General features: G+C 37.4%; 1 protein-coding gene across 2 annotated transcripts in view; it reads right to left on the reverse strand.

The window, feature by feature from the left end:
* Positions 1 to 13,879, reverse strand: part of GUCY1B1 (guanylate cyclase 1 soluble subunit beta 1) — a 42,987-nt gene that overhangs the window by 9,854 nt on the left and 19,254 nt on the right. For both annotated transcript variants that reach the window (XM_034064804.1, XM_013129004.3), the window contains exons 5-8: positions 9,123 to 9,320; positions 2,573 to 2,803; positions 1,016 to 1,132; positions 62 to 195 (exon numbers count right to left, since the gene is read on the reverse strand). In XM_034064804.1, the coding sequence (XP_033920695.1) occupies positions 62 to 195; positions 1,016 to 1,132; positions 2,573 to 2,803; positions 9,123 to 9,320 (680 nt within the window). The remainder of the gene's footprint in view (positions 1 to 61; positions 196 to 1,015; positions 1,133 to 2,572; positions 2,804 to 9,122; positions 9,321 to 13,879) is intronic.

Consider the following 13,879-nt stretch of genomic DNA (forward strand, 5'->3'; position numbering starts at 1 on the left):
CTTAAAATTAGTAACTGTAAAATGAAAATCAATATTGTAGAACTCTTAAGGTTTAAAGTACCTTGGTGAGCAAAGAAAGAGAATGCTGTCTGCTTCAGGCAAGTAGATCATTTGCCCTTTCAGACGTAAGCAGCTGATCTCTGTGCCAGTCAGTTCATCTTCACACTCCAACTTTTCCACATCCAACAGCCCCTCCTGGTGATGAAAACTCACAATTATACAAGGGCTATGGTACATGTGTTACACACCAGGCCACATATGCAAGTGCCTTCACTACAAAGGCAGTCAGAATGTTTGGAATTGAGTTACACCCTGCATCAAACCCCAATTAATTTCCATTTGAACACCATACACTACCTATATTTCAATACTATGATTTGCTACCTCAAAGATATAAAGCATGGTATCTTTCTTTACGTTCATATTTGTAACTTCTTCTCTGTCATGTTTTCACAACAGCTTGACAAAAGTATTGTCTATTCTATGAAGTTCTATCTGTGCCTGGGAGCAACTCTTAAGAAATCTTGTTGTGTTTCTCTCAGGTACATTTTTCTATAAATACACAGGCTCCTTGACATCATATATGCTACACTACAAGTTCTACATCAGCCACTTGCTCTCCTGCCCTCTCTAGAGAAAAGGACACATAACTGTGTATGAACATATGTACCCAAGCAAGAACACATTTAATATTTGTCTCCCATATTGTTATGATGCAAAAGTAAATGTAATTAGCTTTCTACATATACTTCAGTACAATGCTATAGTATGGATTGGCCCCTTGTAAAATGAAAGCATCAGACATAAAGTATATGTACTCCATCACACCTATAAGTGCTCTATTTGACATCCACACATGAATTCAGACCTGTGACTTTTTCTTGGCTTCCAACTCAAAAGGGATTATTACTCTGCAAAGAATTTTCTCTAAAGAATTCTGATCTTTCAGCACCTTTCTGTATCTTTCCAAAGCATATTTACTTAAAGAAAAGGCAGGTGAATATTCTCTAGTTACCTTGGTCCTCAGTACGAAGACTGTATTGATATGTGAGAGGATCCCATGGAAACTAATATCAATATGAGGCCGGACCAAGGAGAAAACTGACAACAAACTGCAATTTCCTGGCTGCAGCTAGAATTGTGAAAAGAAAGGAAAAACAACAAAAAAAAGAAGGTTGTTATGTTTTATAATAAAACCAAACATGAAGTAATTATATTCAATTTGCTTAGATGGCAATACTGAATGGAAGAGAATATATTCTTTATGCATTTCTCCATTAAAATAACAAGGGGTTTGAACTAAGGATTTTACATCAGAAGTATATCAATTTCAAAGCACAATTCTCATCAGCAAGATGGCTTTGTAAAATTGGTTAGACTATCACATTCATTATCTGTCAAAATGTTTCCACTCTACAGTAAAAAAGCTTGCCAGTGTTTTATTCCTAACTTACCTCCTTCAAACTAGCTTTTCAATAAGCCATGTTCCCTAAAGCATCACCTCTGATAATAAGGATACTGACAGCTATCCTCAGTAGGCTGAACAGCTGTTCTGTGAATGACCCTGGGAAGAATCTGGCAAAGGTACTTATAAAGCTCTTCTTTAAGATTTTTCTGCACAATTCCGAGAGAAATTATCAAAAAAACAAATTGCAGGAAAAAGCTAATACCATAAAATCACATTTGAAAGTATGTGCAACATTAACCCACATAATTGTAAAGATCATTTGACATTTTCAGCATCCTACCTTTTGCTTCTCTCATATTATTCCTTTCACCTGTTTACATTTTGAAAAACTGTCAGCTCTTTTGGGCAAGAACTGAGGTATCCTATCAGATACACAATACATAACATTAAATGGACGTAAATGGACCTCTGAGAACTCTTTTACTGTAAATAACCATAGGAAATTGCAGTAGCTGCACTCAGTTCAGAACATACACATATATATGTGCATTTATATATATATGCACACACCTCACAAATACAGTTTGGCTCATCTTAGCTAATACTGATGCACAAGCCAAGAAAGCATGCTAGAATTTCTGTTATTCTGCTCTGCTGTTACTGTGCACCTGACAGTTCAAGTATTTAAAGGCATTACTATCAAGTAACATATATAGACTAAGTTATCTGCTGCTACACTATGCAGTAGCATGGGCAAGACCATGTCCTGAACCCCAGGCTAAGTTGCACTGACTGTATCACATTCACTTTGAAGAGTTATCTACCACTTTCATAGTAAATGTATCTTGGAGTGAGCTACAAGAAAGAACAGGGTATCAAGCTAACATTTGACTTGTAGGGGTGATCAAACTCTCTCTGCTCAAGCTTATTCTCTTACTGCACATGGACATGATTGTAAGAGACAAAAGCTGTTGCAGAATTAGGGCTATTTTCACAGTCCTTTTTCAAACAAGAGGAACACAATGTAGTAAATATTACACACTTACACAGGAATGCAATTTAGACAGATAATAGTAAATCTATTTTATTAATCTTTAAAATAAACCCATGAAGCATCTACTATTAAGAATTTCTGCAACTATTCATGCATGAGAATCATCTAACCTGTGGAAGGACTCTGTATATAGCATTGCCACACTGTGTGACCACCAAATCTCTGTCAAATATGATGTGGAAAGGGAAGGCTTTGCAGAAAGTATAGGGACTGATGCGAGATTCTTGGGTACCATTTTCTTCAAATCTATCAAGGTCTTCATAGTAGTCCTCTTCTTTAGATTCTTTCTCTTCAATTAAAAACTGAATGTGGTCACATTCCTCATTTCTCTGTTGAATAACCTAAAAAATGAGGGAGAAAAAATGAAAAACTGAAAACTGCTACTCATTAATAATTGGAATGCTATTTTAAAGACAAGAACACATTCAGAGCAAAAAAGATTAATTCAAGAATGATATTTGCATCTTGGAAAATATTGTTTTCTAGTAAGTATTTCTGACTTTAGAGAGTCTTTATAATTTCAGGTGAATAATTATGCCTTTGTTTAGTCCAGCTGCTCTTTGTATGAACAGTATATCGAATAGCACCCAAATACAATTTGTAAGGCCTAAGTAAAGTACACATCCTGAAATCGGGGGTCAAGGCTAAGGTTATGCTTGCTTTAACTGGCACTTGCTGGAAAACAGGACTTTCCCCTTCGGTCAAATGAACATGTGGCCAATCTTGAATTACACAGGCCACCTGAATTCTTACTTTGATGAAATCTGTTTGCAAGGTCTATAACACAATTGCAAGTAGTGCTGACAAGAGGATGGGCATGTCACAGTCAGCCAGAAGAAAGGTGGATGGAGTAGATATTTGAATATATAGTCCCTACACATTCAAGCAGACTGTTAGATGAAGATCAACAGACAAAACTGAAAGCAATGATAATCTTTTCCAAGCTGCATTCCATATTAAATGAAATTACAGCAAAGCCTTAGTCCTCTCTGACAGTAGAATCTCAAATAAGTGTGTCTCACACTTTAGTAATTTTACTCAAAGTTAGTAAAAAACAGGAAATTAATAGGGATTATTTTGTCTGCAGTGAGAGTCGTGTATTGCAGTATAATTACAGCTGTTAACTAATAGAATAACATAATTTACCTTGAGAGGCCAAAATCACCTCTTCTGAAGCTTAATTAGATTTAATGACTGGAACAGAACAATTCTATTTACACAGTATTGTTTAGTGGCAACTTTCTGGAACATGTTGCACCTGATTCTACTTTCATGCAGAATTTGATCCTGAAGCCACTGAAGCAAAATAGACTTCTTAAAAGCACAAACACTGCACTGATCCCTCAGATGTTTAGTTTATTAAATATTTCTCCTCCACAACTGCCATCCATGGCACTGATGGGCTGGGAAATGATGATACCTTTCTTTGTTCCTATACAAATAGTGGAGTAGAAAACAACAAAACTGTATTTTTTTGCTAAATGATGCTTAATTAAGAAGGCAGTGTTCCCTGATCTCCTATTTGACTATTCGTTTAAAGGAAAGAATGGCTTTTCTGGAAAACAGAGCAGGAGCCTTGTTTAGGTGCTCTATACCATGTGCTGCATTAGACTTCTTCTATTGCATATGTAACTAAAAGAGAAAGATTGGGCTACTAAATATACTGGCCCATGTAGGTACCTGAGGCTGGATGTATGAAAAAGTTCAAATGCTAATGTTGATTAAACCTAACTTCCTCAAGAAACTGTGTTGGTAATCCATATGGCAGTGCATGGCAAAGACAAGTGGGAAATTCTAGTTAATAAAAGGTAAACCTCGGAAAAATTATGTGGTGGTCATTTGAGGAAAGCAAGTTATGTGGGTTTCTCCAGGAAAATGGAACATAGTAGATGGAGACCTAGTTTTCCTCTGACTTTAGGGTTTAAAGGTTCTCCATGTTCTTCCTCTTCTTTTAAACCATTATCCCTGAAATTGTGAGACTGTGGCCATCCTGAGGATTGACGGAACAGACTTAGAGTCTCAATTTTTAATTTCTACCACTTGTGCATACTCCCATAAATTTTACTCTATTCCTAATATTATTGTGGTCAGGGATAGCTGAGACACAATAGCCTTTCTCAGATTTTGTAGAATTATCACTAGAATTGATTTATGCTTCCAGATCATTCCCAGTCTTGGATCTTACTTCAAAGAGCTGCTCTTGCCAGAGATGAAAAAAAACAAAATGCTTATTTTGAATGAAAAGCTTCTTAATTCAGCAAAGCAGTCCTAAAATTATTTTTTTAGTATCTAATAATTATTATAGAAATGTTCATATTAACAGCACATCACCTTCCAGAGACAGTAATATTATAACCTACTGACCAGATAGTCACTGTATACAAATTTCTCAGGCATCTTCAAGTTCATTTGCAGCACTATTTTTGACCAGACTCCAGGGCATCAAGAAATGCCTGCCGTACTAGTATATAGTGCAGCAAATGAACAACAGGCCAAACACACAAAATGTGTCACATCTACAAGATAGCCACAGTGCCAGCTGCACACTCCTGGTAAACTTGATATGCTGTGGACCTGGCTGGTTTACTGAATTTGATTCTACAGACTCTTTTTAACAGACACTACAATTATACCTCTCTCCAGGCTAAGAAAAATGCTGATTCATAACTTCTCACTGGATATGTAATTTCATAATGTTTTTTCTGCTCACATCATTTATGCACTATCTAATCTTAGACAAAATCTATCTCACCATGTTATCCACTTTATCAGCAAATTTAAAATGAGCATTTCTTGACATTAACAGAGTATGTTAAATTCTGTCCCTTCACCCTTGTACCTAAAGATCCAATGTAATTTGCCAAAGACCTGCCCTACATACTCTGCAGTAAGCTTAACTAGGATAGAACTTACCCATTGTTTCATTCTCCACGCACAGCTTGTAAGCCATGGAATTTCACTGTCATTTAAATACTGTTGAAGAAGCCTCTGTTAAATGCTTGACAAATAAAAGTTCAGTGACAGAAGTAACAAAGCCAGGAATCAAATCTAATTCTTCCTCCTCTGCGGTCTTAGGTGGTAAAGTGACATCAGTTCACCATGTCTAAGAACTCAATCACCATAGTAACTGTGGTTAAAAACTGAAGCAGAAAATCACTCTCCTGGTTTCAAAGAGAACATATAACAACTGCTAACATGCCTGTGCTTTCCAGAGGGTGTATCTTCAGAGTTCGTCCTTTCTTAGCCAAGTGAAAAGTCAAACCAACACTTCAGAGAAGGATGATTAAAAGAACAGTTATTTTAAAATGACACTGTGGTTTAATATATTTGGTGAGCTACACACAAGACATTAAATCTAGTAGTATCACTGTGATACAGCAGGTATAATGAACACATGCTATCTGTTAAATTTCCACTGATGTACCTACACAATAAACTCAATTGTATAGATATGAGCATGTTCCTGAGATGCACTCATCTCTAGGGACAGAGAGAGAGGGAAGGACAGATTGTCCTTCAACAGGGTCTTTTTCCATCAGATTGTGAAGATTAAGATGAAGTCAGGAGTTTGCCACTTAAAGGTTGGTACAGGATGAAAATTCTTGATGTCTTCTGATCAAAACCAAGTGCGCAATGCTACTTGACGAATTTCACTGCAGCTGTTTTGGGGCAATCCTGAGGCAAAGCAGTTCACTGTGTAAATGGTACCACCCTTAGCTTTGTACACCCAACGTTAAAACTGTGGGAATGTCTCTAAGTTTCCAGTTGCCCTTGTATTAGAATTAGATGCTGATCATGCTCCATGACTGACATCTTCACACACAGCTAGCATTTTAACATGTGGTCAGTACTGCTTACTCTCCATAATTATCTAAGTAGTTTTTAGTCAGCTCTCCAGCTGGTCACATCTTCGATTTTTATATCGCCATTAGTAATGAGACAGTCTGAAATTACTATCTTCTCAAGGACTTCCCCTGATCTTCTCTCATTTTATATTGTAAACCATCTTCCCTGTCTAAAAGAAAGACACTGATAGTCTGCTCCCAGATAACAACAGAACTGCAGAATTCTGGGCTTTGTAGGATTGTACAACATTCTTCGTTGACCTATCCCATTTTGTAGCCTTGAGGGAATCCCTGACTTCACCTTCCCAAGTTACCCTCATTTATACACAAACAACCTCTGACAAGTGAAGCAAGAGAAGACATAGCCAGAAGGCTTCTAAAAGAGATCTCATGCCAAAGCTAGTCACCAGCACCATGAAGATTTCTAGCTCTCATACTGATACTGGTGGAACTTAAATATTCTTAGCATGTTCTCAAAGTCAGCAACAATTCTTGGGACAATACGTGCTGCAAACATTACATAGTCTTAGCTTGACTTAGCTGAAACTGAATTACACTGTCAGGGAAGATAAAGCAAATTGGAACTAATTAATCAATCCATGTCAACCTCTGCTTTCGTGAAGTACACAACTGCAATTGTGAATCCAAGTGCAAATCAAATCGCTTTCCTTTCAGTGCTAACAGCATTTAGTAGAGACAAACTGAGACCTTTTACCTTTTTTTCTTTTTCCTTGCCTTCAGCACACACATTCCCTAGGTGTTAAAAGAAAGTGCACATTTCTTGAGGGACACCATTCTGGGAAAGGCAGCCCTTTTATATTTTAGAAGAACACGTATTTGTATATATATATGTATATGTATGCATGCTCCTTCCAGCTTCTGCCATTCCATGATTCTGCGTAACCCATGAAACAAAATCTAATCACTTAATGAAATAAAAGCAGAATTACTGTAAGCAATTAAGATCTGCTACCACTTGCACAGAACCTGATAAGAAAAAATTACGAGAATTCAAGCAGAATCGCAGGAAAATAGAGACTTAGAAGCATTCATTCTCTCAAACAGATTTATGTAAGCATTTGTTCTAAATAGCCAAAACAGAAGAGTGATTAATAAAGTACTAAACATCAAACTGTAGATATCAACTTCACACTAATTAACATAAAGAGAACTGCAAAACTTACTAAATCAGTCCTGTGTTGGATTGTTATGTAAATACTTTGGATAGAGATCTGGAAGGGCAATCTGTGAATCTCATCTTTGTTTTTGCACATTGGTAGGCAACTCCCATAATAACATGAGAAACTTAGGGCTAGGTATTGAGGCTCTTACCAGTTGAAAAAAAATTCTTCCTTACGCAAAATTCTAACTGAAGACCAAACCAAAAATTTTACAGAAGAGGCATTGATTGGTCCACAAAAACAGAGAATGAAAATCAATTCCATTGTTTTTCTGTGCTGTGCTATTTCAAACAAAGCATTACAAACAGTCTGAAACATGAAAGCATTAATTGAATTATGAGGCAAGGGACTGAAATGAGAGAAGTCAGCCAATTTTTTTCTCCTGTTCTCATTTTTTTGAACGGTTTAAAACTAGCCAGGTACCACAACGGCAAGCTTACTCTGCTGTAATAACTCTACTATGTACCGTTAATGATTAATAGTTGACCTGTTGAGTAATGGAGGGAGACTTTCATTTTCTGTGGGGATAAGCTGCAAATTTTGGCACTCTGACCTTGCAGAAACAAGTAAGTGATTATTCTCTGCATAACTACCACTGCAGTTTGTGAGCACATGTGGAGTTAAGCACTATTTAATGTCATTAAAGGTGTCAAAAGCTAGGATTATTAACCAGCAGAGACAACAAAAGTTCAGGGTTGAGGGCACATGACTTACTAGTAGAGACAAGGGAAAAAACAGGGTAACAGACAAAATAAAATACAGACAATATGCACTTTCTTCAGTTTAGAGGTAACACTAATTTTTAGGCACCTATGTGCTCTTAGCCCACACAGTCTGTAAGTATAGGTTGGATTTAAACTGAACTTTGTGCTCACTTACAATACGTTTGATCAACAGTATTATTTTCTTTTAATTACAGTACAACAATAAAATTTCCAGAAAAGCCTAAGAAAGTCACATGAAAATGAGAATTAAATTTATAATTAATATTTAAGCCTCCTCAGAACAGACATTATTTCTCTGCTGCCTGGCTGACCACTTTTGTCTTTGTATGACCCCTTGACTGTGCTGGCAGAACTCTCTCTAACACAAAGGACGCCAGACCACATAAAGGAATAGGTATAATAAACGCAGAAAAAAAAATGTTATTTTAATAACCCAGAAAAAAAGAAAAATGTTATTTTAAACCCAGTTCAATTCCTCAGTCTAGCTTATTTTATAGTTCGACAACAGTTGGAAAGACACAGCTGAAGAAGCTGTCATAGGACAAGCTTGAGCAGTAAGAGAAGGAGGATTGAGTAAGTTGCCTGTGCTACCAGAAGAAATGCTTGTCAATCAACAGCTTCAACACTCTTGCAGCCAACTTTCCAACATGGCCCTCCTTGTCTGTCTCAACACTTTTAATAAACAGGGACCTAAGAAGAGGACTGTTTTGATTCTGTTGCATCCGTCCGTATTTGAGTAGTAACACCTGCTGTAAATGTTTGAACTATGGATTTCTACAAAGTAGAATCTAAGCAAGGACATCAAGTATATCACCATCACTACACATAACTAGTCATTCAATCTGAGATCACTTCTGATTTTATTAATTTGACAGAAGCTTTTGATGTGCACATCCCTTCAGACATTACCTTCATATCTATTTCTGTACCATGGATCTGTTGAGCTACTGTTTTGATGATGCCAATGACAATATCCTGGAGACCTTCCCTTTCCGAATAGTAATGCAGAATGAGTCCCTTCCCCTTCTCTGCATCAGTACATCTGAAGGAAGGGGCTCGCATGCCTGGGTAAATAGTAGCAAGGTGGTCATGTAAAGCATCCAGGTTCTGGAAGAAGAAATTAAAAACATGATTATAAGGCATTCACTTATTAATTCTGAAGAAAGTGTGTACATATTCTGTCTAATTTGAACATCTGGTTTCTCCTGCTGCTCACATTCGCTGTGCATTTGCCATATGATTTGTAGAATTGTCATCATAGCAAGCTTTTCAGGTAGCTTGTGATGTTCTTTCTATCTACTGTGGCAATCAAAATTAACACTTTTAAAAATTACTCCAGTTAGTATGAATTCATGCTTGACTATGCCATATTTGGAAACACTCTGATGATTAAAGACTCTGTGCATGTTTCCCAAACCTATACCTTATCCATTTTTATCCCTTCCGATTATAGTCCCTATAATTTTCTCTTCAGATGTGAATTCAGGTGTCAAATACAAATAAGCATGTCTGAATAAACATGACTCTTTTTCCTTATTTTCAATGAAAAGGCCTAGTTCTGACATCTGTAACAGTCAACCCAAGTTTACAGAACCTGACAAAGTTTCAAATTTTAATGTAAAGATAAAAATGATTGAAAGACAAACCTCAAATACATATGTTCTTTGAGAATAACTGAAAAAAAAGCCCCATAGAATACATAGCACTTATCACAGCTGCTGCAATCATGTTTCAGAAAAGATTATTCAGGAAAGGGAAGAAGTCTTCTATTTTTCTAGTTAATGTCTTGGACATCTTTTGCATTTAACTTTAAATCTTGACCAGAAAGAGGAGACCTAAATGATAAATTGATAGGCATACTAATAAGAACATTAAAGAGAACAATGAGACCAATATCACACTTAGAACACAAGACTTGCTCTGACTTTGATTGTGAAGCAATTTTCAAGGCTCTAGGTTGCTATTTGATGGCTTGGCTTTGCAAGAGAAGATTTGGGAAGGGATTTACCCATGCTTACTACAAGCACGATGACTAAGGGCAATGTGGGATAGGCAAATCTGGTTGGAAAAAAGGCTGCTTAGGCAATCAGGATGTTTCCAACCAGGACTGTTGTCTCCTGGGACAATCTCGAGCAACCAATGACCCTGAACTGCCTGCATGCAAGGTCCGATCTGCAGCTTCCAGTGCACCTCGGCACCTGCCGATTCGTCCCTCACCTGTCACTACAGGGCTTCACAAGTGTGAGGAAGCCCTTCCAGCCTGTGCAATGGATTTTTTAGGTGAGCCACAGTGTGTGTGGAACTGTCCCCACCCTTTACACCTGAGATTTATCTGCCAGAGCCTAGCGAGCTAGGATGGTGACAGCAAAGTCCGCAGGTCGTAGGTTTTATAAGAGTGTCCTTCTCTTAGATGGAAGACCTAATACTGAATATCTAACACAGTAAGAGCAACTTAGTTTGCTGGATAGTGTTGCAACCCAGATAATTATTTACTTATATTGTAATATTCATACAACTCCTTAACATCTTAAGTTCAGAACATTACTGCATATTTTAAATGTTGTTCTCTTACCCTCCCAAATAAGTGCTAGAACCAGGCTCTGCATATTGTTTTCTGCCAGCACAAGAAGAGAGGTGAAAATATTTTCAATGTGCTGTCTGGGACATTCTCCACCTTCCATGAGCATCTGTCGATCATCAAATTTGTGGAAGCATACTGAACTTGATTTCATGTGAGCTGTGAAGTGCCTGGACAGCTGCCTCTCCTGGGAGGCCTCCAGAGGAAATGAGATGCTTAGAAATGAATTCCGTAGGATGTACTCAGCCTGGAACTTCCTTCTTCAGTTTTTTGGTTTGTTTCAAATCCATGTTTTTGTTGCTATATCAACACCTCCAAATTAAAACTTGAAGAGGCAACAATGTGGGAGTCAATTCATTCCAGCTGTTAGTGGGCACTCAATTACAATTGCCTGAAGGTAAATTGTGCAAGATCTTTACAGGGTTCAAGACAATGAAATGGGAAGAGACTGCTTTGGAAGTGTGGATTAGAAAAGACCAAGAGATCTGACTGGCTCCGAGGGAGTGCCCCACAATCTTCTTAATCAAGTACAGAAATGCTCTTTCAGTACATATGTCTCAGAAACAGCTGGGATAAATTGACCTTTTGGAAAAAAACTGCTGAAGAGATACATGGGAAAAGACGACAATCTTTCAGTTACAGTCATCAACACCTGAAGAATTTCAAAAGGAGTTTGTTATGAGAAATGGCCAATATCAAGGCCAGACTTTTATTAAGATGGTTGTGTAATTATTAACATTTAAGTCTGACACAAGTATTGCTAAAATCTGGCACTAGCCCCATTCTGCAAGACCACTTTGCCAGCCTGATACCCCACTGCTGCTGACTTTGTCCAAGAAGTGTCACAGGTGAGCCCATATGATATGCCCTTTAGCCTTTACTTTCTAATCATCCAGAGTGTGGACTTGCTCAGGATGTATTGCAGTTGCTTTCTAGTCCCCATGTGTCTTTTCTCCCTGTGCATAGAGATTATGGGTTGAACAAAGAGCTTACTGTATTCAGAACCTTGCTCCGACACAAGAAGCTGTAAAGATGTGCTTCCAGATCAAGGAGCTGAAAGCACACCCAGACCCTGCCATTTAGACTTTGTCATTGTGTCATTGTCATTATTGTCACTCCCACTTTTTTTTATGTGTGTGTGTTTCATTCATTCTAAATTGATACTGCAGCTTCTGGAAGAACAAATGTGTGTGCTTTTCTAGTTTGTTTCTGCTGTGGGCCAGAGGTGTGATCATGTACAGATAATAGGTTAAGCTCTCTGCCTGAATTCTTGGCTCCTAGATTGCTTAGATATATGCCAGAGCTTGTGCTGGGACCAGAGACTCTATTTCTAGCGCTCTCAAGAGCAGTGATCAGCTCCATGGTAAAACACTAAGGGATCTCCAAGCAAGAACAAGCAGTGATACTAAATCAGGCAGATCCTGGCCTGTCTAAAAGCAAAAGAGCTGTCACTGGCAGTTGAAATTCAAAGATATGCTGTTCAGTTCTGTGTGGTACAGAACATCTGGAAACTTTTCTAAAAGAGGAAATAGTCCCCTGAAATTTACTGCACTGCCACTGTGAACAATTAAATAGCCATGTAAATGATTCCCTAAATGAGAAAACTAACCACTACTCCAGGCTTTGATTTTTATTCAGTAGAAAGCTACACACTGGGTTTCTTAGAAGGTACCTCTTTTCACACTGCTTCTCTTGGGCATGTATTTCAATACGATTTGCAATTCTTCCAGGCCTGTGTTTTTCATAGAAGGTATACATATTAGGTTTAGTTGCATCTTTTCTTTTTTTTTTTCCTTTCATGAAGTTTGAAGTACCTGTGTTTCATCTATGAATAAACTCAATTTTCTCTGAGATGTCAAGGGAAACAGAATGTAAAGATGAGATTTATTTTCATATGTTTAAAAAGGTGCAGCCCTCAATTATTTCATATACCCTGACTCAGCACAGATTTCAAGAAGCACCTTTTGGAACTCTATTATGTATTTTAAGAATCTGACTTAAGTTCAGCACATTGAATCCAATCTGCACCTATTTTTGTAACAGGTATATGAATTAGTTTCCTGACATAATCTGACTGCTGGAAGATGCACAAATAATAAATCACAGATAACGCTGATTTTTCATCACAACAAAAAGCTAAAAAGTACACTTCTGGCAGAGCTACTAGTACATTATTCCTGTTAAAATTTACAGAGGTACGTAATAGCCAACATCATCTGTTAACACTGAAATTCAAACAAAGCAGCTTAAAATATAATCATTAGAAGAAAATAAATTTAAACTGTTCACACTTTTATAAATGTTTGGTGTGCACTACAAATGTGTCCAGTCTTTTCATCATCACACATGATTAAGGAATGGAAGGAAGTACACTGTATGGAAAAAGGCATGAGAGAAAGGAATAGAGAAGTACTGGCCCATCGATGTATACCCACAGTGATGAAACAACACACTAGATACACCCTTTTTTTCCTCCTCCCCTATTCTTGTTCAACCGTAACTGCAACCAATACATGAGTCATCTTTAGAAATTACATTTATCTTGCTTTGAGAGCGGCCTGTGAATGAAGCCATGAAATATAAAGGATGTCACATCCCACAGACAGACAATAGTATACAGATCACATATGGTATGCACATGTTAGAGGGTACACATAAACTATCTGCCCAGCAATTACAGTCCATGGGATCTGTACAAGAAGTCTGGGTTGACTACATCTAGGATCCTCTGTAATAATCCAGGTTTTGGGGTAGGTAGTGAGACACAGAAGTAAATATTCTGGTAATCCAGCAACCTGTGCACTCTGCTCTTTTCACTTAATATTGCTGGAGACATTTTAAGGGAACAGATTACAAAAGGCTGCCAAACTTCCAGTGAAAATCAACAGAGATTTGACACAGCTTTTGTGCAATGTCCTGTGAAATCTTAATGAGTGCTTTTAAATTCATTATAACACACAGCTCTCTCAAAAAGTGAAATATATGACAAATCTTAAATCCAAAGTGTTTTTCTGAAGTTAGCAATTTTCAAGTGACAAAAAAAGGAAGCCCGTTTTTTTCTACACTTAGAAATCACACTTTAGAGAAG

The sequence above is a fragment of the Melopsittacus undulatus genome, chromosome 7, assembly GCF_012275295.1.
Source record: "Melopsittacus undulatus isolate bMelUnd1 chromosome 7, bMelUnd1.mat.Z, whole genome shotgun sequence".
NCBI lineage: Eukaryota > Metazoa > Chordata > Aves > Psittaciformes > Psittaculidae > Melopsittacus > Melopsittacus undulatus.